Source organism: Monodelphis domestica, chromosome 4 (assembly GCF_027887165.1).
Source record: "Monodelphis domestica isolate mMonDom1 chromosome 4, mMonDom1.pri, whole genome shotgun sequence".
In the NCBI taxonomy this organism is placed as follows: Eukaryota; Metazoa; Chordata; class Mammalia; order Didelphimorphia; family Didelphidae; genus Monodelphis; species Monodelphis domestica.
Window position 1 is genome coordinate 289,768,392 of NC_077230.1, and position 27,694 is coordinate 289,796,085.

Sequence of the window (27,694 nt, forward strand, 5' to 3'; positions counted from 1 at the left end):
AATTGTAATTTTTCAGAATTTAATAAAAATTAATAAATTAATGAAGTCCTATTGGGTAGAAATAGATGATTATGCTTTCTTTAATATTTAATATATCATAAAATGTTCATTGTCTGCTCTTGTTCAAGGTACCGTGTGGTTGATTTATTTAGGTAAAAATTATTGGTGATCCCCTTTAGTATGCTATAGTTTAGTCTTATTGATTAAAAAAATTTAAGACTATACTTATAAAAGATTTTGCTAAATAGATTATACCGAAAAAACTCTTAGCAGTGGTTCTTTGCTTTCTATTATGTCATAGATTTCTTTGTCAATGTTAAGAAATCTATGAATCCTTTTTTAAAATAATTTTTTTAAATGTGTAAAACACCATACTTAGGTTCACAAAGAAAACCAGTTATTTGAAATGTAGTTACTGAGTAATTTAAAACTCAAGTTTATGGACTTTGGTTTAAAGCCACCATTATTTTGTAAATCTATTAGAGAAAAATCATTTAGTATAAGTGTGATAACACAGGCTGTCTTCTGGAATGGTCCAAATCTCAGAAGTAGGAAAAGGAAAGTCTTCTTTAGGAGATAATTTAGGAGTTTTCTTTATGGCATTATTCATCAGATAGCAAACAGGGAAAGAGAAAATAGCAATGGGCAGCTAAATATAATACTCTCCTTCCTTAGGATTTTGCTTAATTAAAACCTCATTATGTATTACAGGCAATTTAGTAATTTTGTAGAGTCTTTAGAGCATACTTTTTATTTGGTCTTATTTTCACATTGTAAGATTTTAAAATTAGCACTTTATAAAAATTATTAGAATCCTATTCTAATACATTTCCCTTCATTCTTCTTCTTCTTCTTATTTCTCTTAAAAAAAATAAATGGCATTTTGTGTGTGTGTATTTGTAAGAACTTTTTTAAAGGCAAAATGTTTATTTTATTAACAAATACTGGTATCTCTTTCAGGCTGCAAACTACTTTATAAACAAGATTTTGCAAGACGTTTAGGATTGAGATGTGTTACTTGCAATTATTGTTCCCAGCTTTGTAAAAAGGGAGCAACTAAAGAACTTGATGGTGTGGTGAGAGATTTCTGCAGTGAAGAGTGCTGTAAAAAATTTCAAGATTGGTATTATAAGGCAAGTAATTCAGAATATTAGATAACTTCTACAGCTACTCTAACCAGTTTCTAAGAACGAGCTGCATTTGAGTACCTCATTTCAAATGTTACAATTCATAATTCTATATAATGTACATAGAATTTATTTAGACTAGTTTCTGCCATGCTGCAAGAAATTTTTATCATTTCAGTTGATGTTTGTAACCTGAAGTACTATTTTTCTTGTGAAACATTTGCATAGTTTTAATAGAATAGAAATTCAGTTTTATAAATCACATTATTTTTCTAATGTTTGTTTTAACTAATAAAAGCTATTTTTGACAGCTATTTGCAAATATTCAAAATATTAATAGGCAATTATTGCTTTGAACAAATGATGCATTTTAGATTTTTATTTTATTTTATTTTTTGGCCATCATGGTCTACTACTAGATTTAATTGTGAACTTTGGAGACTTTGTTTTTTTCAGTGTTTTCAAGGTGAAAGGATCCAATGGACTAACAAGAGACCAAAGGCATTTCTTTTGGAGCCCTAATCCAGTTATTTTACTTTTTAATTAATATTCAGGAAGGTTCATTAATTTTGGTCCATTATGCATAGCGTTGGTTATTTTGTAGAAAGGAGAGAGTGTTAAAATTGGACTCAGGTAGTCCAATATTACCCTGGAGAAAATATTTACTAGTTCCTGTGCCAGCAACTTGGAAAATCATCATAATAACTAAAGCTACGTTTTGGATACAAATTCTAAAGCATAAGAAGACAGAATTCATCACCACCTTTACAAAATTGTGAGCTACCAAAGAAACAATAAGAGTTTGAAATGTTGATGAATATTTATGCATTTCTCATGTATGAAATTGATTGGCCATTGAAATCGAACTAACCTATGACGGTTTGAAGGATATCTTGGAATGACTCCAGAAGATCTTCAGTTAAATATATAGTTACTAACTTTTCTAGGTGAAAAGCAGCAATTCAGTTTTTAAAAAAATGTGTGCCATTCAGTACATTAAGAAAGATATAATTTCTGAATTGTCAGATGTGTTAAAAAATTGAGGTTAAAGATTTTATTTTGTTAAAAGTTATTCTAAAAATTATTGCTTTTTCTTGCTTGGTAATGATCTAAGTTTAGGTCTAAATTGAATAGGCAGGCAGTGGAGAAATAAAATGTCCTCTAATATATAGGCCGATTCATGCCTCCCATTTAAAACTAAGGGTTTGGAGCTTTGCTTTTAATCTGTTCCTTGTATTTTAATGAAATTTTTGAGTTTTACTCTTTTTGAGGGTTGCTTTTATTGGCTTCAGTTAACATTGAATGAATTTAATGCCTGATTTAAATTTTTAAAAATTATTTTTGCATTCAGCATTTTTCTTTTGGGTGAGTGAGATGAATTAAAATAATAGCTTTGTACTGGAAAAATGTATCCTTCTACTAATGCAGACTTTATCATGCAATTTAATACTAGAGACTAACATTATTTCCTTGTGATGACCTGTAGTTATTGTACAATTTGGTGCCTTCTTGGCATTTTGTGAACCTAAACTAAACCTTATATATTTTAAGATGGTAGAGATTAATTGCAGAATTTTGTAATTTGCTCACATCTTTATGAATGTACCTGTTTGTAGTATATTGCTTTCTTTCAAGAATTTCACCTTTTGTTCATTATTATTTCATAATTGAAATAGAAAAATGTTTTTTTCTTGAGAATCAAATAGAAATGCTTTGTCATTAACAATGCAAACTTAATTCCACAAGTTGTAATTTGGTTGTTTTACTATTTGTTTTAAAGAATAATTGTATTTAATGTTCTATTTCGTGCAATGTCCAATGTTTGAAATTCAATAAAACAATTTATTCCAAAAATATTTAAAAATAAGTTAAATAGCCAGTTAATTTTCTAGTCATGTTTAATGCCAGTTTTCTATCTATTAAACAAAAAATTTATTATGTATTCCTTGTCTCATTTTATTCTAAAAACATTTTTTGGAATTTTTTTTTTCCTTCAAGGTAGTAATCTTATTTCAGGGAAAAACACTTGTAATTATTGATTTCTGAGGCATAAAAGTAAAATAACAAGTCATCTTTCTGACAAGGACCAGCAAAATAAAATAAAAAATATAGTATCTTAATAAAAGAATGGTGCTGACTGATCTAAAGTAGATTTAATATGATTTTTCTTAGATTTTTATGCTAAGATAGAACAGAAAGATTTTTTTGGGAGGAGGGATTTGTTTTTGTTTTTGCTCATTATTTTCGAGTTTAAATATATATTTCACTTTTCAGCTTTTTTTTACGTGTGTTTTTTTAAAATTAGTAAAATTGGGTAAACCAATTCTTTTGTTACGGTTTCCACGGAATTTTCTTGCTGAGCTCTTTGATATTACCCACAGTTTTTATCTTATTTCGGTTTGAGAATTTGCTCTTAATCATAAAAATCAATCCAGTCCTGACAAAACCATAAAGAAATCCCAATTGGTAGTCAAGTTTTAGAAATATAGAAGGTAAAATATTATATTTGACACAGATGATGGAGTTGTTTAATAGTCTTTTGAAATTTTTCACATTCATTTCCTCTAAGCTCTTGATCATAATGTATTTTTAAATTATCAAGTTTCTTAGTATCATGTCCTATCTTTGCTGTCATTTATTGCAACATATTAAGGATTAAAATTTGGGTATCTTGTCCTCTTGAAAAGTTTGTGAGTAGAATCAAAAGTATATTGATATTTTTCAAACAGAAATAGTAGAAACCAATTTATTGACCTTTTCTTCACTCACATGCATGCAGGGACAGGCAGTATCGTTCAACTTTTTCCCAAAGTAAATATTTCCCGGGGTCTTGGCATACATTTAATTGTGGATGATCCTTTTGCTTTTATCTTGAATTTTTTTCTATTTACTATCTCCATCCTTCTATCCCTCCCATGTTCTTTTCTAAACCAAGAGGTTGAAACAATTGTTTCTAGTATATACAGAATTTATATATGTTTGTGGTATAAGACTTTGGATACAAATTTCTGTTTTTAAAAAAATCTTAAAAGTCCAAATGTGTTTGGAAAGATGACTCTCATCTTAAGTTTTAATAGAAATTTTTCTGCTCCTGCCACTTTGGAGCTTTCTGACAGTTCTAAAAAGCATGTGTGACCTTTGATCACATGTAAAAAATAATTTTAATACAGGTCCCTTTAAAAAAGTATTTAAGTTGCTTTCCTAGAATATCTCAAATGGCAAATATCTTTTTTTACTTCTGTTTGTTCATCTCTAGAAAATGTTGGGTATATGCTATTATATTTTTAACCTTGAAAGCCATTTTACAAATATGTAATCATTCAACTACAAATATTTCATTGTCAGTGCTTTGGCAATGTGCAAATTTAAGCATTTTGATAGCCACATATTTTTGGTTGCTAAGTATGCTTTATTCATCAAAAGAATAATTTGAAAATTCCTAATGAAATTGATAAAAATCTTTTTATAACTTTTAAATTTTAACTCTCCTTCCCTGCCCCTTCTCCCACCACCTTCTCAGACAATTTCAAATTGGTATTTGATTGTTACTATAAATTTCAGAATTGGGAGGTTAGAACTCAATATCCTGAGAATATATAAAGAAGAAGATATGAATTTTGGTTTTGTTCAACTTTGGAATGAACTACCTTTTGGTGTAGTGAGTTCCCAGTCACTGGACATATTTAAGCTGAAGCTGGATCAACAGCAATCTAGAGATGTACCTTAAAGGATTCCTTCAGTGGACAGGAAAATGGTCTTTTAAGTTTCTTTTAAAATTATAATCTATCTCTAAGTTTCTATTTTGTCTACCCCTAAGCACTAAGCAGGCAAGGTTTATCCAATAGTTGAGGACAGTCATATAATAACAATTTCTCATTTTGCTGGAATGATGAAAGTCATTAAAAGTGATGGTTGGACACCAGAGTGAACCCAGAGCAAATAGTCAAAAATTTAAAAAATATTTCCTAGTAGATTGTTCGGTTACATTTTGGTTGGATTTAAGTCTAGTGTAATTATTTTTTTCCAAAATGTTCCCTGACCAGGGATCACTAATCCCCATTTGCCTTGAAAAATGAAGTGTTTTGTAGGTAATTTGTGTTAATTCATGAAATACAATCACCCTCTCTGTGATTAAAAATTGGGGGGTGTATGGGACACTGAATTTTTCAAAAGGTATCTTTAAAAAATCACTTGTCTTTGGAATACAACTGAACTTATTAAAACTAAGTTCTGAGCCAAATTTGCCCTTTACTACACGTTTAATGTTTAGCAAAATACTTCTGTTCAAAAACAAAACAAAAAGCCTCAAATATTAAGTAGTGGTGGGAGTATGTGGGGGGAAAATAGTATTGCAATGGTAATTGCTCTTTGGAGATCTCTGAAGTTGCATGTCTGCAACTGGATATTATTTTAGGATATTATGTTTTTCTTACCACTAAATTCTCTGTGCAAATTATGGAAATCAGTAATTATAAAATAAAGGATTGTGGTTTTCTCAATATTCTCATTCTATAATTAGAATTAGTCAAACCTGACCTCTAGATTGTTAATTTAAATGACAGTACTTGGAGCCAAATAGTGATGTGGAAATTACTTGTAGGTCTTTAGGATATTGAATGAGTAATGCTTATAGAGAATAAAATATGTGGAAATACATCTTTCTAAGTTAAGAGGACATAGTTATAGATATAATCAGATCAGTAATAATAAACATGCAGAGAAGAATTTTCTTTAAATGCAGGCTATTATAGAGTCCTAGGTAGCTGTAGAATTCTAGTCTCAGAAATAAGTGACATTGTCACCACTGGTATTCATAATTGATACTGAGAATCATTTATTCAACCTTTATTTAGTAGGGGAAAAACCTGTCCTGGAGAAAAAAAAAAATCTTCTGTTCTAATCTTTGGGTATGTCTCTTTATATAAAACTTATAAGAACATACCAGTCCACATTCTTGAATAAGCATTTTGAAGTAGTAGCTTTGCTCTTATAGATTAAATTATTAAGAGAAACCAAATACCCGTTTTTAAAAATTTTTTGTTGTCATGAGGGAAAATCATTGACAGGATTACCTTAACAAAAATTTTAAAGTACGAGTTCAGATAACTTCCATTTATTCAATCATTTCTGCACTTTAGCGATTTAAAAAAATTGTATAGCAATTTATATTTGTAAGAAATTACTTCAGGAACATTTGACAGGACCTAATGAAATTCAACCTTTATCTTGTACAAATATAGGATAGTGAAAATACACAAAGGTTGGAGAAAATGGGCATGGGTAGGCTAAAAACTTTTAAAATCCCTTAGTAGTTTTATTTTAAATAATTACTGTTTTTAATGGCATGGGAATTTTCTTGTTTTCATAGATTATCCTCTTTCTGGAAATTATACAGTGGAACATAGCTAATGTTGAGGGTATAAGTTGTCCTTTTAAAAATGATTTGCTATTTTAAAAAATTTAACCTCAAAGCATTAATTAATGCTATTATAGTTTAATGCAAATAGTTGCCTCTGTTTCTTGTAATGGTGTATTTCAATTCAAAGACTTTCACAGTAATTTGAAGGATTGTTAAAATCCTTATATATACATATTATTTTTACTCAAATTCTGTTGAGGCTTGGAAAGGAAATCTCTTATTGTAAACAATTTTCATTTTATTGCTTTTTTTAAAAATGGGTTTTGACTGGTGTATCTGCATGCCACTTTGCAGTTTTGCATTAACCTGCAACTTAAAACTATACTTCCATATAGCTTGATATTGATGTATAACTTTAGATTATCAAAACTCAAAAGTTCAATACTTTGTTTACATGGGTTTTGATCTTTCTGACTGTTATAGCTAAAATCTGACTAAATAGCCAAAAAAAAATATTTTTTTAGACTAAAATTACATGTGTGTAGGATAAATTGAAGTATGATTTTTTTCTTTAATAGATTTCATTTGTAAAAATCTTATTTGGATTTGAATTTCAAAATTGTTGATGAAGAAATATTTTAATTTGCCTATGTGTATTGCATTTTTCTTTGAAAGACCTCTTATTTAAAATATCTGAAACTTTCCTTTTATATTAAGGCTGCAAGGTGTGACTGTTGTAAATCACAAGGAACTCTTAAAGAACGTGTGCAGTGGCGTGGGGAAATGAAGCATTTCTGTGATCAGCACTGCCTATTGCGCTTCTACTGTCAGCAAAATGAACCTAACATGGCAACCCAAAAAGGACCTGAAAACTTACATTATGGTATGTAATGCTTCATGTAGTATCTTGAGAAATTTCTGCAAAGTTCTTAGTTTCTCCTATTTCAAAATTATATACTTAGAATCTCATTGCTGAGAGATTTTTAAGGAGAAAATTTAGATTTAAATCAGGGAATGTAGAAATGGAAGGATCTATTTTTGTCAGCAAATAATTTATTTCTACTTTGAGGGGTGGTTGAAGATTTTTTGACATTTTAGCAAGCATTGTTACCTGAAATCAAGTATCAATGAAAAGTACAAAATATGAAAATTCTTAAACTATTTCCAGATGTATTAACTGAATATTTTCATCTACAGCCTAAAGTTAAAATACAGTTTTTGAAGAACTTTTAATAAGCTTGTAGGTATTACCGAACTTTGTGTTGTTTATATTTTATGATTAAGTTCTGCCTAATTTTATCAGCCCTAAAGAATTAAATAACATAAAGAAGACAAAACATCTCTAAATCCATGTATATATGAAGTAAGAGGAAAATTAGTAGGTATTCTTATAAATGTTAGTGTTAATTTAAATTGGCTAATTGTCAAAAATAACAACTAGCATTTATATGGTGGTTTAAGCTTCTTTAATGCTTTTTGCAAATAGCTTATTTGAACCTCACAGTCCTGGAAGTTAGGTATATTTATTCTAACCATTTTACAGATGAAGAAACTGAGGCAAACATTAAGTGACGTGCCTAGGATCACAAAGCTAGTAAATATTTGACTGAATTTGAACTCAGGTTTTCCTGATTTAATGTCTAGAAATCAATCCACTTTACCACTTGTTTATATACCTTGTTATCTTATAGTCTTGTTTTAAAATCTTAGGGCATTTTGTATTAGAGAGAATTATTTACTCAGAAAGAATCTGAGTAAAAATTGCTTTGAAATTAACTTATCAAAAGAAGTAAATTTTTAAAAAATATTTTTTATTTGCTGTATTTCTGCATTTTAAAATTAATTTAGAAACACCTGATGCTGTCTTGTATATGGAATACTCAATTCTAAAAAGAATAACCCATTTTTGCTAAGACAAGATGATTTTTCCTTTTATAATTCAGTCAACTAACATTAGCTCTAGAATATTTTCTCAATAAATTTTTGCCTAATATTCATTTCCATTTAAAATATTCCAGAATTTTGTTACTTGATCTTCAAATGAGTATTTTTAAATCCTATAAAATTTAATAAAAGTGAGATTAATTTTTAGAAGGGATGCTTTTACATACTGGATTTGATTGGGAGTAAGAAAGACCTGGGTTCTAATTTGTCCTTCTGACACATTGTTTTGAATAAGTATGTAAACTACTTGAGAGTCCTTGCTTTTGTGTTTTTATCCTTATGTCCTCAGTATTCCTTAATAAATTTTTGATGTATTAATAGCCTCATCGTAGACAAAAATCACTTCACCTCTGATTCTTGAGCAGCTTTTGAATCCTATAAATTACAGAAGTGTTGATATTTCTGTTCTTGGATTCAGTTCTCAAACCAACATCACCCACAGTTATGGTTATAATGTTAATTTCAAAGAATTTGTAGAATGAAATAAAGTTGTTTTATTTTCATTCTGTTTATATTTAGACCAGGGGTGCCAGACTCCACGGACAAAAGTGATGGTAAGTCTATTAAATTTAGGTTACACTTTTGACTTTAAATGTTTTAATTAATTTTTCTTCTAGTTTTGAGCACAATACATATTAAACAGAAGGGGAATTTATATGTAGAAGAGAAGAGGATAATACATGATACTTGTTTCTATCATATGTGGATTACTCTTAATTTGTGTGTGTGTGTTATATAAGACTTGTTACTTTCAAATTTATCCTATTTGGTTTTTTTTTCCTTGTTCTTATCCCTTTTATAAAAAAGGTGCCTCAACACTCTTCTTTAACTTGCTTTTACCCTTCTTTTTCTTAACCCTATTATTTACTCCCTGCCCCCCTCCCTTTGGGGAAAAATAAATACAAAGCCTCCTTGTAACAACTATAGATCTTTAAGCATAACATCCCTAAATTATCTCACTGTGTGATATTATTGAATATTAAGTTTATAATTATATTATTAATATTAAATATTAAATATAATATTAAAATATAATAACAATTTCCATTGTTAAAACAGGGAATATTACACAGTTAACTACATTTTTGCCCACAGCAAACTCGTAGTGTTTGAAGAGGCAGTAAGTCTTTAAGTCCTATTTTTTGTTATTCTGTTGGTTATGAAATGTTTTTGATCCTTTAGTTTGTGCTGTCCTATACAATTTGCCTTAATCTGACTAATCACAGTTTTCTTTATCCTTTTCCTTGAAATAATAATTTTCTGTGAGAGAAATTATTTCCCTTTCATTTCTTAAAATTTCTTACCTTTGTAAATTGCTTTGCCATTATCCAGTAGAGGGAGCTAGAATGTTGTGTTTACATTTCACCTGTTCAGGAAGACATTTTTCCTCCAAACTTTTTTTTTTAATTCAAAGATTCTTATAAGATAAAAACTTTTTCAAAGTTCAACTCCAACATTGTACTACTTTATAAAAAAAACTAGAAATATCTTCAGATGTGTTGATGCAATATTCTCATTTCAAAGATGCTACAACAACCTACAATAATAGGGCATATGCTTTTAAGTTGTTTTTTTCCATTATATAGTGATGAATTTCCAAGAGAGCTAATTGTATCATAGTCTTCAAATTCCCTTTATAAAGTAGTACTATTTTGTATTTGATTTCTATTACTCTAATGTAAAATTCAATTGAATTTTTCATATGCCAGGCAAAAAGAAACATATCAGTATCTATACAATCATAGCATCATGCCTTCAAAATTTAACCTTAACTTTTAATTTCTGGATATGGGAGTGGATATCTAAGCACTGTTTATTTCTGTTTATTTATCTCAGAGTTCTGCACCACCTCCTTCTCCTACACCTAACAAAGAGATGAAGAACAAAGCAGTTCTTTGTAAACCTTTGACAATGACAAAGGCCACATATTGTAAACCTCACATGCAAACAAAATCTTGTCAGACAGGTATGGTTTTTCTAAGTGCTACTTGTTGTGTATTTCAGTACTGATTTACTGAAATTGCTAGCTGAATTTGTGTTATCAGTTCTTGAGAAATACTGCTATGCCCCTCTATAACAAACATTAAATAATAGAAATGTTAAAATTCTGATTTTTTTTCTGAGAAAATATGCAATTATAAACTAGAAGTTGAAAACATTAGTCAATGCTTTTTTTGTTTTTAGAGAAAGATGGTTTGTGTTTGTTATTTTTAAAAAATTGTGATAGCAGACAGATCATTTTAGTTTTTAAATTTAATGCTAATTAATCTTTTTTTTCTATTCCTTAAAATTAAATCGGTAACCATAGAAGAATTATTTCTTCCTTAATATAATATATAATATTGCAAGCAAATGTTCTCTATAAAAACCTTAAGTCCACTTATTTAACTATCAACAATGTACTGTTGTATTTTCATTCAACCAAACATGAAATTCTTTTCAGGGTACATTTGTTTTGGGGAGGAGGTTGTCATGAAAGCCTAAATTCCATTTGTGCATACTTTAGGAAATGTAGGATTTTTACATCAGGAATGTCAGAATTCCAAAAAGTTCCATTTCTTATTTTTGTAGATCTTTTTTACTTGGTAAAGTTTCTAATTGATGTTTACTCATATTTGAATGTTATTCTTTCAATTCATTTAACACTGAGCAGTTAACATAAGTAGTATTTAATATCATTGCCTAAACTTGTTTATCTTGTCTTTTTAGAAGACAGTTGTAAGACAGAATATGTTCCAGTTCCTATCCCTGTACCTGTTTATATCCCAGTGCCCATGCATATGTACAGTCAGAACATTCCTGTTCCTACAACTGTTCCTGTTCCAGTAAGTTTGATTTTTGAGATCCATCAGGGTTTTGTACACAAGTTACAGATTTCATTGAGCACAGTAAGGCTACAAAAATAGGCAGAGAAATGTGCCATTTAAAAAATTGGTGGCATGTGTCTTCCTGTATTTCAGTAGCCATTCTACTGACTTATTCATAATTTTATGAAATAAAATTTTGGACCCTGGTCCTTAGGATTTTAATAATATTTATTAGTATTTACTTGGCTAGGTATAGGCAGAGAATTTGAAAGAATAGAAAGCTTTTCTATTTAGCTATGTGTGTTCTCTCTGTAAGGCTCCCATAACCACTTTCCCCTTGTCTGGTTTCTGCTGAATGAGAGACTACTACTTCCTTGTCTCCAACCTTTTTTTTCCTCCCTCTCCCTTCTGGGTCTACTTCATTCACATCCAGTTCAAACTCAGTCACATAACCTGCACTAGGTGATGTAACTAGGATCATAGGGATGCAGGTAAGACCCCCATGTGTGATCGCAGGAGAGGGATCCCATCACACATAATTTGATAGGATAATGATAATTTTTTTTCTTGAATAATGGTGCAGAGTGTCTTTTGACCAATTAACTGTTATTAATTAGAAATTAGTCTCATAAGTCATAAATATTACATGTCTTATCTTGTTTCCAAAAAGACTTAATGACAGAGATTTCACTCCCCCAATTATGTGTCACTTTTTATTACTTTATGCCATATAGCACCTCCATTTTGAGATTTTTATTACAACCTTGTATCCTCTACTTCTCAGTCATGTTTTATAGTAAAGGATAAAAAGGAATAATAATTCATCAAGAATAATAAAAATTACTAAATAAAAATCTGTGGGTATATGGTAGTAATGGTGAACCTTTTAGAGACTGAATATCTAAACTTAAACTCTTGCTGTGAAACTCTCCCCTCCTCCCTTCCCCCTCCCCCAACCCCTACTCCAGAAATATTAGTACTAGGCTTTTACTCGGGAAGGCCATTTCTTCAGATGTTTGTTGTCAGGTTTTCCATTGTATCCAACTCTTTCTGACCTCATGATTGTTTTTATGGCAAATATTATAGAATGGCTTGCCATTTCCTTTTCTAGCTCATTTTATAGTGATTTGTCCAGGATCAGAGTGTGTAAGTGCATGTGTGTGTGCGTACGTGCATGTGTGTGTTTGAAGCCAGATTTAATCTCACAAAATTGAGTTTTCCTGGCTCCAGGTTCAGCATTCTACTCATTTGCCACCTAAACTGCTCTAAGTAATCTTCATATACATCAAAGTATATACCAGTACTTTTTTGATGAAAAAGGATTTGAAATAGTATTGATGTTGACTGAGGAGTGACTAAAGAGCATATGCAATGCTGAAGGAAATGACAAGTGTGATGAATACAGAGATACATGTAATGGTGTGAACTAATGCAGATTGAAGTAAACAAAGCCAGAAAGACAATATATCCAATGACTGTAATAATGAAAAGAGTAACTACAAAAAAAATAGTAGGGAGCCAGTTGGGTGGCTCAGTGGATTGAGAGCCAGGTCTAGAGATGGGAGGTTCAAATTTAGGCTCAGACACTTCCTAGCTGTGTGACCCTGGGCAAGTCACTTAATCCCCATTGCCTAGCCCTTACTGCTCTTTTGCTTTGGAACTAACACATAGTATGGATTTTAAGTTGGAAGGTAAGGGTTTAAAAAAGTAAAAAGTAAATGTTGTAAAATTACAAGTCAGTTCAAAGAAGTGATGTCCTCATCTCTTTGCTGAGGTGGAAAAATCATAAGTGTAGGGTTCATTAAACATTTTCTAAATTTTTTGAAGTATTGCTGACATCTTAAAAAACGTTTCTTTTTGTATCGTATAAAAATTAATTTTTACATTATATGATAGGATTTGGGGGAAGGGGGGGAGAAAGATAGTGGGGGAAATTATGGTATTTAAAAAAGATACCAATAAAAATGATTTTTAAACCCCAACTATTGAGATGCATGGGAAGATATCTAGTATCTTTAGATTCTTTCTGAAGCTTTCTGATGCTTCTGTTCATTGAGTAAATTATACAGCAAATCATTTCATATTTTTCTAATATTTTGTTTTACTAGTACTTTTTCTGTTTAGAATAATTCTGGTTATGTTTCAGATATGTATCTAATCCTGATGTGCTTTTTTTCTCTTTCCATATTGTTTTATCTGGTTTCCCTTATAGTTTTAAAATCCAGTTCCCCAAGGTTATTTAGGATTTAGTAAATGCTGATGTTTACTTCTTGATTTTAATTCTGGAGTAGATAAAAATGCTTTTATACTGTCAAGTGTTTTACTGCTGTCACTGTTGCTGCATAATTCTTCTGAAACCCTGTTAGATGCTTGTAAATTCTGTTTAATTGGAAACTACTAGCAATTTTATAAAAATGTTAATTTCAAAGTCGCACACACTGTAATATAAAAGGAGATCTAATATAAAAATTATTATTGTAAAAGACATTTACTAATGGCTTTTAGTTTAAAGTAATAGCACATATTTTGGTTTATTAGGTACCAATACCTGTATTTTTGCCTACTCCATCTGAGAGTAATGAGAAAATTCCTGTAACAACTCCTGTAGTAACTGAAGAGTTAGAGAGTAAAGTATGTTCAGATCCCCTTGGTAGTGAGCTGCTTACAATGACAGCAGATATGATGGCTGAGGAGGAAGAAAAAACCGAAGCTACTGAAATTAACAGTGAGTACAATACTATAGTTGTGTTTGTTGTATAAGCCAATTTTATTCACACTTGTTTACACTGAGATTTGTTCATTTTGGTTAATCGTATTACTGTGGTGGCTGGCATGAAATTTACCAATCTTAAATAATTATGATTTCGTCAAAAATCCCATTGGGGATTTTCTTGACAAAGATGCTATAGTGGTTTGCCATTTCCTTCTCCAGCTCATTTTCAGATGAGGAAACTGAGGCTAAGAGGATGGAATAACTTGCCCAGGGTCCCACAGCTAGTATGTATCTGAGACCAGATTTGAACTCGGGAAAATAAATTAAGTTCCTTACTCTAGGACCCACACTTCTATCCACTGTGCCACCTACCTGCCCTTAATCAAACATAAGTACTGCAAAACAATTCTCCTTAATTAAATCCTGTACCTTTTTCAGTCTTTTCTCCTTCTTTACCTTACCTTCACCCTCCACTTTTTCTTTTTATAAAAACTCCACATATCACATATTTACCAGTATTCCATGTTGTTACTTCACCCAAAGTTGCATTACAAGATTTAGAATTCTGTATTTAGCATTTTCATTTTAATAGAATTTGTCCTTTTAGACACCTACTTCTGCATCATTAATGAAAGTGGAGAGTAATTGCATTGATAATTACTAATTGGCTTTAGAGAATAATACATTCTTAAAAGCATTTTCTTTATATATTATTTTTGTCTTGTACACATGCTTTTCCAGTGCCCTTGGCTTGATATCTACAGATGGTGGATATCTTTTAAGTGGCTAAGAAATTTTTAGGTAGCATTTAAGACTCAATTTATACAAAAATGGTTGAGTTCTTGATAGTTGTTGGCCATGTATATTACATCATTTCCATCTGAATTAACTATTTGGATAAAGGTAGCATGTGAGTCAGAAATATTCATCTCTCTATGATGGTTTATAGAGTTTATGATAGAAAATTTTACTTCAAAGAGTATATTACCATAGTGTTTCACATATTAGCATGTCATTTCAGAATAAAAGACTGAGTAGAAGAAATTAAGTTATCACTCTTGGCTAGAAGATTATATGCTAACAGTTGAATGGGAGCCTCTGGATTGAATGAGTTAGTCTAGCTGCTTTTATGAATGTGTTAGTGAGTGTAGGATAACCGAGTCTGTTCCTTGCTTCCAGTGGAACACAAAATAACACATGTCAATCTAAAATGATTTTGAGTAATACTAATCAGAAGTTTCATAATACTTTGCTCATTTAGACTTTTACTATTTTATCCTTTATTACTGTGAACAATTAGGAAGATTGAGGTTAAAGCTTTTTAAAATATTTAATTGTTGTTATTGCTTATGAAAATGCAGAGCTATCTGTATTTTTAAATACTTATTTATTTTTCTCCCCTCTGGAGTTTTCTATAAGAATTTGGATTATTTTCCTCTTGATGTTTAGTGTTGGTAAATGCCTTCCTTTTCACATGTGTTTTCTAAAATTGAATGGAAAAGAAGGGGTTTTATAATTTTGGATATGTTTTGTGTCCAATATCCATATATAATATTTCTAAAATTATTTCAGGTGTAATTCTTGAAACAGATGTAATAGTAGATACAGATGCCATGAAGAATTCTGACACAGAAACACAAGCAAGTATGCCTGATGTTCCATATGAACCAGACCTTGACATTGAAATTGATTTTCCTAGAGGTACCGAAATATTATATTCTTTCATTATGGACTATAGCTTTGTGGTTTTTTTTGTTTTTATAATTGTTCATTCATTTAATAATGTAGCATCACTGCCTTTGTTGTTTCCTGATTTCCTTATTCATTACTTAGAATGGCATAGAAATTTAAAGAAATTGAGCATTCATTTGCTGCCAATAACAATTGGAATATGTCAGAGCAGAGCATGACTTACCTCAAAAACTTAGTTGTAAGTCGTCACTGGTATCATCTGAGAATGATTGTAAATAGGTAGAGGTTGAAGAGGTAGTTTCTTCAGAACTTTTTGGAAAATAAAACCAAGGAAGAAATGATTAATTTTATATGTCTCCCTAAATCATCCTACCATATTGCAGAAACAATCAATTCATAAATAATATCCAGTTAAAATAACCAAAATCTTTGTTAGTCTGAATTCTTTATCAGAAGTTACTTTTGGCCAGAGAGCATATATAAAGTTTTATAATTTCAACACTTCCTTTTGAACTCCATTTTAAGCACCTTCTCCTTATAGATCTTATGAAATTTTTCTTACCTTATTCATTTTAAATAGTTTTTTGTGGATTTCATGATATAATTATCTATTATTCTAGTTTTTATTTGGTTGTAAAAGTGCAGATCATATCTCTCTCTTAAGAAGTGGAAAATGAAAATGCTTCTTTACCCATTGCACAGTGAAGTCCCATTTAATTTGCATTGTCTTAGTTCCACTTTTCTTGTTGTTTTGGATGACACTTTGTTCTTATATGGAAATAACAATGTATTTTTTAGCTGCTGAGGAGCTTGATATGGAAAATGAATTTCTATTACCACCTGTCTTTGGGGAAGAATATGAAGAGCAGCCCCGACCTCGATCTAAAAAGAAGGTATAAAATACTAGCTTTAAGCTATATTATCTTTTTTTTTTTTTAGTTGAGAATAGTGGCTGAGTATGGTCGTTAATGTATCATTAAGATATGGAGAAAACAATCTTATATTTTTTCCTTTATATTTTGTGAAATCTTTTAAGAAGTATAATATATGTTATTTAAAAATGACGAGACACTTTCTGTCTGGTTCATTTGTGACTTTTTAAAGTAAAAGTTTGTTACTCAATATTTTACTTATCCATCTAATATGCCAAATTTAAATAGAAGCTCAAATAATAAAATCAATTTTATGGAAAAGAATCAAGGTGGTTTGTGAATATCAATGGTGATTACAGTTAGAGGTCTAAAGACATTAAACTACTCTAAAGAGTAATTTTCCCACCAGGAATTTTGTGTAGCTAATCAAATAAAATTTTATCACCAATTTTCTAGATGTAAATTTTTCAAAGCATATCACATCCATTATAGGTCATTGAAATACTAAATTTTGTAACCTCAAGTATATTAATTGTTTGGAGGGAGCCCAATTATAGACACTTATTGCTGTAGTAGTAGCTTTTTCAATTTCCTTTTTAAAAGTACACAATTATTTTTATTATGGGTTCATTTAATAATGCTTCAAAAAATAATTCCCATCCTACATTAACTTCCTTTTATACAGTCAATATACTTAAGTTCCTTTTATATATTTTCAAAAATGAAATTGTTTCATAAGTGTTTTCCTGAGGTACATTCTGGTGAAATTTCATCTTGCAAGTTTCCTTTTTTATTTTTAAACTTTATTTTCCACTGTTTTCCAAGGCAAAAAAGCAGTAAGGATTAAACAGTGGGGATTAAGTGACTTGCCCAGGGTCACACAGCTAGGAATTGTCTGAGGCCATATTTTGTTTTAAGTTTTTTAATTTATGATGCACAACTTATTTTAATAAGTTTTTTTATTTTTATTTCTCAGTGTATCTTTCCTTCTACCCCTCCCAGGGAACAATCCCATAGAACAATGAGTAAAAAGAATGGGGAGATAGTCTTTACCAAAGCTAATAAAAATATTGAGAGAATTACTTTCTATATATATGCCATAATCTTTTATTTTTTTGATTGGATTGTTTGGGTGTGTTTATGTCTTATCTTTTCTTGGAACCAAACTTGATCAGTTTCACTGCTTTCAGCAAAATATGAGACTATTATATAGGTTTTACCTATTAAAATTTAAAATTGTTTTTTAAAAGTTATAATTTTTGCAATATACAAAAGAAATTAGGTTTAAAAAAGATTTTACAATGTTTCATTAACAGGGAGCAAAGAGAAAAGCTGTATCTGGATACCAGTCACATGATGATAGTTCTGACAATTCAGAGTGCAGCTTTCCCTTTAAATATACATATGGTGTAAATGCATGGAAACACTGGGTTAAAACTAGGCAACTTGATGAAGACCTACTAGTATCAGATGAACTAAAATCCAGTAAGTATTTTGATTCAATTTACTTCTAATTCAGTCTTTTGACCAGGGCCTTTGGATGGCAACTTTCATATTGAGGGAGAAAAGAAAGAACCCAACTATAATGAAATTGTATGAAATAGACTGAATCTCAGTTTATTTGTTTGTGGTTTGAAACAGTTAAATACTAATAAATGAGTTTAATTTTTTTTTTCTTAGCTAAGTCAGTAAAGTTAAAAGAGGATCTACTATCTCACACTACAGCTGAACTTAATTATGGCTTAGCCCATTTTGTAAAAGAAATTCGAAGGCCAAATGGAGAGAACTATGCACCTGACAGCATCTATTATCTTTGCCTTGGCATCCAAGAGGTTAGTAATTTTAGTAATTTGGTATTACCCTGAGAAGATGAAGGTATAATACTGAAAGCTAGCTTTGTTGTTGAACTTCATGAATATTATTGGTATAGTTTTGTAAACTAAGCTAAGAAACCATTTTTTTTTAGTTATTGCAAGAGAAAATGCCTTGATGTATACTAGAGAATGGAGAGGTTGGGTGAATAGTAAAATCTGGATTCATAGATTATAAAGTAGACAAAGCTCATTTCCACATGGAAATATAACCCATTACTCATTGATATCAGTGCACTATTTGACTTAGGTTCCTGGTAAGACAGCTGTTAGTCAAGCTTGATGAAATGGATTTCTTACAACTTTCATTCTGTAGTCATTTTTATCAACAATTCTTACTCTTAGAAGATACTATCTGTGTCTTGGCAAAACTTAGTTTCTAAAGAAAAAGCAAATCTTTATGCTACTAAGATCTAAAGTGTATGTGATGAATTAGGCCTATGAAGACAAAACAAAAACAGAATTCTAAAGGCTAGTCATTAGGACCAATATCATCCTAGGTATGTTTTTCATGCCCGTTAAATCATTACCACTTATTCGTTTTAAACTTTTTATATCTAGTAATCTGTGAAATTTAAAATTGGCCTATGCCTAAAAGGAAGATTATTTTGCAGACTTCAGTGATGGTTGAACTTTTAAAAATGACACTTTTGTTGGTTGATTAACTTTTAGACTTTTTAAGTACTGGTCACTTTCTGCCAAAATTACTAAGAGCCAGTGGTTTTTTCATGTGGTCTATAGAGTAGAGTAACAAGTATTTGTTAAAACAGCTGCTATATTCCAGATACTATGTTAAACACTTCACAGATATCTTATTTGATTTATATATTACCTTTCTCATGAATTTTTCAGTTAGATAGTGAATAAACTAAAATAATTTTTATCTAAATAAAGCCATGATGCTTATAAGTAGATACTTTTATTCTAACAGAATTCTTTTTTTCTTCTTTAAAATTTGTAGTACTTGTGTGGTAGTAATCGAAAAGACAACATATTTATTGATCCAGGTTATCAAACATTTGAACAAGAATTAAGCAAAATTCTTAGAAGTTGGCAACCAAGTATACTTCCAGATGGTAATTTTTTTTTTTGCTATGAATAGTTTCCCTGATATTTTGTTTGCTTAATTAAAATAATCTAAAATGTTAAAATGTATGTTGTTTAAGGATACTATAATTTAAAGAATAAAGCTATGTTAGATAAAGGTGTTGATAATTTTTTTCTGCTTAAGAGAAAGCCAAACATTAATTATATAGCAAACATGTTTTTAAAAGTGATTATTTTCCCTATCTTTTCCTAAATTGGATATGATATCAGCTTTGGTTCAAGGAGTGAAGCCATATTTTGAATCTCTTTTCTTTTAAATAAAAAAAAAATTTGAGGTTTTAAAAAAATGTTATCACTTCCCCATTCTCCCTCTGCAAAAAGAAACAAGATTACTAATCCAACACATTAACCAAGGCTAGTACTACATATCTTACTCTTCACTTGTACTACTTAGGTCTATTGAAAAAGGGGAGTTATTTCACTAACAAGGTATAGGGATGAAATTTAGATTGTTCATTGCATTTTCTTTTCTTTTTGTTTTTCTTTTCATAATTTATACACATTGTCTTAAGTTTCCTTTTTTTGTTTTCATTCTCTTTTAATAAAAAATAAGAGGGTGATCATCAGAGCATAAAAATGGTCCATCTTTTATTTGTTTAATCTTTATGTAGTTTGAAATTAACCTGAAATTTCAAATAGAAAATTTTTTTGGTCAGTTTTGAAAATCCCTTGAATTTCTTGATATTTTTTCATGAAACATTATAGGGAATTATAGGAGGGGTTAGAAGGTTGATTATCATTTCTTAAGGTCATACCTATATATAGTCTATCTCCATTGTCTATTTCCTTAATACTTTTTTTTTTTTAAGGGTCAATTTTTTCTCGTGTTGAAGAAGATTATCTCTGGAGGATTAAACAGCTAGGATCTCACTCTCCAGTGGCTCTTCTGAATACACTGTTCTACTTTAACACTAAATATTTTGGCCTGAAAACAGTGGAGCAACATTTAAGACTTTCCTTTGGCACTGTGTTTAGGCAATGGAAAAAAAATTCTGTAACAATGGAAAACAAAGCATGTCTTCGATACCAAGTGTCTTCCTTGTGTGGAGCTGATAGTGAAGGTAGAATAGTCAATTTTTGTTTTGGGACTGTCTATGGCAGGGTTGTTCCTATTTAGTCTTAACTGTGGGACCCCATTAATAATATAACAACTATCAAGGGTTATGCTTAAAACTTCTGAAATCTATAGCCCCACTTTCTTTCAAAAATAATATTTTTAGCATGGGTGGCTACTAATTTCAGCTTACATAGTGACTCTTGTTTTTAAAACCCATTCCACCAACCACAATTGCCTCAGTGTGGCTATTTCTAATCTTTGTTGTTCTTAAAACAACAAAATAGCTATTATTCCATGTTAATGAGCTCAGGAGGTTTTTAATTTTTTTTTTTAAGATAAAATTACTACTGGAAAGAGAAAACATGAAGATGATGAGCCAGTATTTGAACAAATTGAAAACACAGCCAATCCTTCTAGATGTCCTGTGAAAATGTATGAATGCTACTTATCAAAAAGGTAAATAGTCCATAACAACATTTATTAATGTATATGAAGTCAATTGGCCATTTCTTGAAGAGTGGAGTTTGGATTTTATGACCCCAGGTGTTACCATTTTTTTTCTCATTAAAAAAATTGGTTTTGTTCCTTTTAGTTTCTTCCTTTTTAGTTTCTTAATTCATTTACATTTTAGTAGCCCTAAGTCAAGTGATAATTTTGGAATCAAAATCAGAATTTATGAAAGGTCTCAATTATAATCATTAATGTCTGTTAACTTTTCTTCACTCACATGTCTATGAAGTCAGTCTTTTTGCAAACCTATTTTAAAGAGACAAAGTGAATTCAAGCATCAATAAGATTTTTAAGCAATAGCACTTTACAAAAGAAGTGAACTTAGTGACTAGTTATGTCTTTTTTTAAATAATTTTCTCCAGTATCAGGTTAAAGAAAATATTTTCTTTTATTCCCTCTTTTGCTTTTACTTTAACATATTTAGAGCCCTTATGGTGTATCACCATCTCTTTCTAATTTGGGCAGTGGATATTTTACAAACAAAATTCTATTCTAGAAACTTAATTTATACTTGGAGACAAAGATTTGATTTTTCTGTAGGAATAATGCTACAGAGATTGATTAGGTAACTAGGCCACCCCCATCTATCTATCTATCTATCTATCTATCTATCTATCTATCTATCTATCTATCTATCTATCTATCTATCTATCTATCTATCTATCTACCTATCTATCTATCTACCTATCTATCTATCTATCTTATCTATCTATCTATCCAATGAAAATGTTTGGTCAAGCCACGTTAAAAAAATTTAAGTTTTGCCATATATGAGAGGTTTTGTCAGTGCTTGTATAGTATCTGTTTGTTTGTATGGGACTGCCCACTGAAAATTTTGTTTTAAAACATTTCTGTTATTTCATGACTTTCATGTTGTAACTATAAACTTGTCTCATGTGCTGGTAAGAAAAATGTTGGAGCAATAATTGCTGTATCGCAGCACTTAAATTTAAACTTCCTAAAGTGAAAATTATATATTAGATATTTACCAAAGAGCTGTTGCTTATAAATTCATTGATGGTGAAAGAGAATGTTGTAGAGAAATAAGCATATGTTCATTACTTGAAAATGATTACCTGCCTTTTTTCTTTTTTCCCCCCCACCACAGTCCACAGAATCTTAATCAAAGAACGGATGTTTTTTATTTACAACCAGAATGTTCGAGTTCAACAGATAGTCCTGTTTGGTACACTTCTAATTCACTGGACCGAAACACATTGGAAAATATGCTTGTACGGGTTCTTTTAGTAAAAGATATTTATGATAAAGACAATTCTGAACTGGATGAAGACACGGATTAAAATAAACTTTTCAAAAGCAGTTGGTATAAAACAGCATTAGATAGTCATGCTGCTAGATCTTTATTATGGAAAACATTTCAAGTTTACTCCTTCTGTTTTGAGTTTTGTAGCAGTGTACCCACACTGGGTATTACCATGTAAATAATCTGTGAGTGAAAGTTGCCATTATTCTATGTAGTGGTTTTAGGATACTTAACAAACACATTCAAATTCATTTTTTTTTATTATTTATTTGATTAGGTATGTTTGTAACTTTTTACATTACAAAATATGAATGAGAATGTGCCATGTGTAATTTCTTTTCTTGTAGTAAGAAACATCCATATTGCACAACTCCACTGTCGCCACACTTCCTTGGAAGAGGGGGGTACTCCTTTACTGGGTTCTTGACCCCGATGGTTGTGTATGGGTTAGCACTACTAAAGTTTAGAACTTGCAGTGTCTTTCAGAATTTTTAAATAAACTGTAAACTTAATAGTTTTTTTTTTTAACTTTTTAGTTTCTGAAGCCTTACAGGGCTATGTAGAGAGAGATTCCATCTTCTGTACCAAAAATAGACAAAAGAATGCTGTCAATATTGGTGTACTGTAATGTGAATCTATACTGGTGAAAACAACTCTTTTGTTCCCCTCATTAAAACCTTAGTGTCCTTTCCTCATTTGTGACTTTCTGCATCGCCCCAATAAATAAAATATATACATTGACTATAAGTTTAAAGCACATACTCATCAAGACATTTACTTTGTTAAAAATGTCTGATGAAATTGCTATAATTGTCTTTTCTGTTTTCACTAGCCAACCATGAGTACCCGAATATACTTAGCATTCTATTGTAGGGTTATTTTTTTGCCCATAGTAAATGGACCACAATGCAGTATTATCTGAAATAACAATCTCGAGTTCATTTATCTACACCCCAAAAATAACCAATGAGATCTTGGATAGTTATTTTAAGGAATACAACTTCAGAAGCAGTAGTTAATGGAAACTGAACTCGTGTAAATAAGATGGTTTCAAATTTTTACTACAAAAATTTCCAGTGTGTTAAATCTGATACTTTGGATGCTTAATGTTAGTACAAGTCATTAGTGTCTAGAATTCAAATATTTAATAGAGAACAAAGAAAGAAAGTAATGATTAAGGTGTATCTCAGTGGGAATCATATCTGCTGTTAGATTCTTTTAAAATTCAAATTACTTCTTATAGAAGATTGCATTAAGACTTTGTGCTTCTGCGTAGCAATTTATACTTTTAAGAGCCTTTCTTTGAAGAGAAGAAAGTTCACCTAAAATTGTACTTTTCCAGGATACTGAGAAAAATGTTAGTTGCAGGTCATTAGTATGAAAAACAAGGCTAATTTTGTAGCATGTGTGTGGTAATCTTTACAATTAATGAAACATGATAAGTAGTGTAGATTATTATTGGTGGGAAAATCAAGCTTATTCTCCAAGATGCCCAAGAAATTACAACTATATTCCTAGGATATTCTGCCCAATTTTGTCAGAAAAATATTTAGTACACCTAACATCAGTTAGCAAAAACGTTCATAGATACAATGATAATATATGCTTCAAGCATTAATTATTTGAATTGTTTTGGGCATATGAAAATTACTTTGTAATGCTCCATGTCCTTGAGATTTTTAATAAGTCTCAATAACTTTTCTATTCCTTAATGTATTTTATATTTGTTGGTTTAAAAAAAATCAGGTTGCCAGTAGCAACTCATGATACTGGTTATCTAAAATAGATCACTACTTTTCTATTTAGCTTGATTAAACAGGTCCAAATTTATAATTTTTAAGTGTCTCAATCTTTTCCCATTTTCCAGAATGCTAATCATAATCAGGTTTTTTCAAAAACTTATGTTTTAGCTACATATTGATGACATTAGAAAGTAGTTGATAAAAATATTCTTTTATTCCACATAATGGTGCTAATAATCTATCAAGGGCAATAATGCTTTTTCCAGATGTCATCTAACATGTAGTTAACCAAGTATAAATAACTAGCATATCAAAGAAGGCTCTGCCTTACTGATAATTTACTTTAACCCTTGTCTCAAAATCTTAATAATGATTCAAATACCTATTTTCTGAATTAGCAATATAATTTCAGACCTTGACTCAATTCAGGATTTAAATTCTAAACTTATTTTAGCCCAGCATTTGTTTGGTTCATTTTCCAAAATTAACTCATTGTAATATGAAAGGTTTACTACTAGTCTGAGGCTCTTCCTTCTTCCCAATCTCATTTCCATTCATTCCTGGATTGTTGTTTTTGTAGTTTTAGATGCCAGTGGGGACATAGTTCTCTATTGTTCCTTGGTGATTTTTGAATGTAGGGTCTAGTAAATGTAACTTTGCATTGTCTTTAATATGCTGGGCTGTGAGAGCTGCTAGGTTTTTCTTTATGTTGGGGATGGGATGGGGAACTTGTTAAAAAGAATATATTTTGCCATTATTGAGTACCAGGTTATCCTCTCCATATTACATTAACGGTTTCCTTAGATAACTGAAGTCTCCGTAACTCATTGCTTTTAAGTTTAAAAAAAACAAAACAAAACAAAAAAACAGAAGTCAGGCAGATACTATAAAGGGGTTGGTTTGGTAAGGTAAGAAGTTTAATATCTTTTTCACTATAATAATACTCATATTTAAATAGTTTTTTATCTGTAAGTTGCAAGACCTAATGGTTTCCTTTTATTAAAAAGTTGTTACTAATTTACTTGGTGTTAAATGGTGAAATTCTGGAATGGGAAGAAGATGCATATTGTATTGTGCATTTGGATGTTTTCAGTATTTTGCTGGCAATTACTGGGATTGGATTTTTAGAAGTTTATATAGCATTAAAAAAAATAAATAGAAAAGCTATTCCCAAATTGAGAAAGTTTAGATTATTTTATTTATCAATGCACTGGGCCTAGTTCAAGTTTTTTTTTTTTTAATCACTGTCTAAAACTTAAAAGCATTTATTAAGGTAGATAAATTTCTTTATCTAAAGTATTGTTACAAGTATGTCTATTAACTCCTGCTTCCAGTAAGTCAGCATTGCCCATGAGGCATTCCCTTTCATCCTTAAGTATATAAACATTTTGAAAACAAGCATGAACTTTTTTTGGTTTTGTTTTCAAGAATCAATTTCCCTCCCTTAATTAAAATTTTCATCCTGAATTTTTCACTTAATACTCTTGTCCTTTTGTTTCCTAGATGATTCTTTATATTTCACCATCTCTCTCTTTCATTGTTCTTTTGCTCTCAATGAAAACCTAAAAAAGAGGTAAGAGAGATGAAATTTTAATAGTATTAAAGCTTTCATTTTTCTCCTTTAATTCCTAGCAATGACCTTCTTTTTTAAACTCTTAAGCTGTCGCAAACAACCAATACACAAAGAAGTGGAACCTACCAGCTTTTCTTAGCTTCTTGTTAAGATACATGTCCCATCACATACAAATTTTTAAATGTTGATCATTATGATGCCTAAATATTTAAAATCTACCTCTCAAAATCATAAACACAAGAATTGGCTTATAGTACCTTAATGCTGAGCGAATTTATTAAAGAAAGACTCCTACTAGCTTCTATATCAGTTGGTATTCAAAAAGGTCCAAGAATATCAGCTCTGGCTATATAAAGTATGTCCTGAAGATGTCTGTATGTCTAGTTCCTTAGTAAAGTATTCTATACTATCTAAAATAATTCTTGAAATCAATTTTTGAGGGGAAACTTGACCAAAGAAAATGTTTATCATGTAGGTAATAAGATAATAATAAGATGGGACCCAGGAGAATAGCAAGATATAATAATGAAAAACAAATTTTGTCCTCTGGATTTGTATTCAGATTTCAGTTCCTACTCATTGTGGATATTGAAAAACTTAAATCTTAGATATATAGGCAGTTAACCCTTTTGGGTGAAATCAAGTTGATTCATGACATTTTTATTAAATGATAATTGCTGGTTACTCCTATTGGAAGATATCAGATTTACAACAACTTTTTAAAGTGATTTGTGAAACTGCACATAAGATATTGTTCCTACACAAAAAAAAATCCTTGTGGTTTTAATATAAATTTATTTTATTTGGATATTAGAAGTATATTTCCAAAAATACCACCGACCTTTTAATTCTTTCAAATAAATATGTATAGGAGCTAATTTTGAAGTATCTGTATGGAATATTCTTAAATACAAGTAAATCCAAAACATGGAAACTCACTAACAGTTGTTTTATCAGTAAACATTTATTAAACATGCCCAATATATCACTAGCATCTTGCAGGACTAAGGAAAGAAGAAACCTGGAAAAGAGTAGAACTTTCTAATATGGGAACTTCATTTTATACTAGAATTGAGCAGGCTTTCTCTCTGCCCTCCCAGCCATTAAAAATGCTGTTATGTTACTAATTTTACTCTTTTCAAAAAATGGTCTGGTTCTAATAGTGGTGCCAATTGGCCTCAATCCAGTAGGAATCATTAAAAAAATAAGACATGGAAGGGTACACAAGAGGTTTGTGACCCAAAAAAGGTAGCTCTTCATGCCTAGAGACTGTTTAATAGATTTATGGTAGGTAGTGCAATTTCTTGCTAATCTAGGGTTTCCTCTTCTTACTCCAACTTTTTTTAAAATACCCTGGAACATCTAAACTACATAGAGGGTTTTGTTTCTATTGGAAATTTCTCAGTATGCAAATGGAAAATTGGGGTCAATGTAAATGTCTTGGACAACTTTTCAGGGACACTTATTTTGTAAATAAAGTAATAGCTGTTATTTTGAGCACGAGTGTTCAGTTTGCATCGGCGGATTGTACCCACACATTTGTAGTTCTGTATGTAAGCCAGCAGATGTCAGCAGAGTCTGAGACATTCTAAAATTCTGCCATCACAGGATCCTCTGTTTAAATTTGGAAATCTTTGAGGCCATATAGTTCAACACTCTTCCTCTCCCACCTTACAAAGAATAAGCTCGGGAGTTTGAATGATTTACCTTAAGTCACACAAATGTCAAGAGGCAGAATTTGGACCTAGATTGTCTTTCTACTACATGTTTCCCTTTGTCATATTGTTATAAAATCAACAAACATTATACTCTTATCACAATTGGTAATGGCATTTAGGTTTTTGCAAACTATTGATGCTGATGTTTGCCTTCCAAACAAAATGACAAAACAACTTTGGTGTTAGAAAATAGGACCAGTTTATTGAGGACCCTGAGTAACATATCCACTATTATGGTTAATTGTAATAGGTTTATAATAGGTAATAATTGTAATTGCAAAGGTTAATTGTAATAGGAAAAAAATGCTTTTCCTTAATCATGGGCAAAAGTCATAGAC

At 30.5% G+C, this 27,694-nt stretch overlaps 1 protein-coding gene across 5 annotated transcripts in view; it reads left to right on the forward strand.

Annotated features, from left to right (window-relative positions):
• Positions 1 to 27,135, forward strand: part of ZMYM2 (zinc finger MYM-type containing 2) — a 90,493-nt gene extending 63,358 nt beyond the window's left edge. For all 5 annotated transcript variants that reach the window (XM_056794666.1, XM_016421843.2, XM_056794665.1 and 2 more), the window contains 14 exons: positions 961 to 1,133; positions 7,204 to 7,369; positions 8,950 to 8,984; positions 10,267 to 10,396; positions 11,140 to 11,255; positions 13,776 to 13,962; positions 15,523 to 15,651; positions 16,441 to 16,535; positions 17,831 to 17,999; positions 18,195 to 18,346; positions 19,347 to 19,461; positions 20,302 to 20,553; positions 20,885 to 21,005; positions 22,168 to 27,135. In XM_056794666.1, coding sequence (XP_056650644.1) covers positions 961 to 1,133; positions 7,204 to 7,369; positions 8,950 to 8,984; positions 10,267 to 10,396; positions 11,140 to 11,255; positions 13,776 to 13,962; positions 15,523 to 15,651; positions 16,441 to 16,535; positions 17,831 to 17,999; positions 18,195 to 18,346; positions 19,347 to 19,461; positions 20,302 to 20,553; positions 20,885 to 21,005; positions 22,168 to 22,360 — 2,033 coding nt within the window. In that variant the 3' untranslated portion in view covers positions 22,361 to 27,135. The remainder of the gene's footprint in view (positions 1 to 960; positions 1,134 to 7,203; positions 7,370 to 8,949; positions 8,985 to 10,266; positions 10,397 to 11,139; positions 11,256 to 13,775; positions 13,963 to 15,522; positions 15,652 to 16,440; positions 16,536 to 17,830; positions 18,000 to 18,194; positions 18,347 to 19,346; positions 19,462 to 20,301; positions 20,554 to 20,884; positions 21,006 to 22,167) is intronic.
• Positions 27,136 to 27,694: the final 559 nt, after the last annotated feature.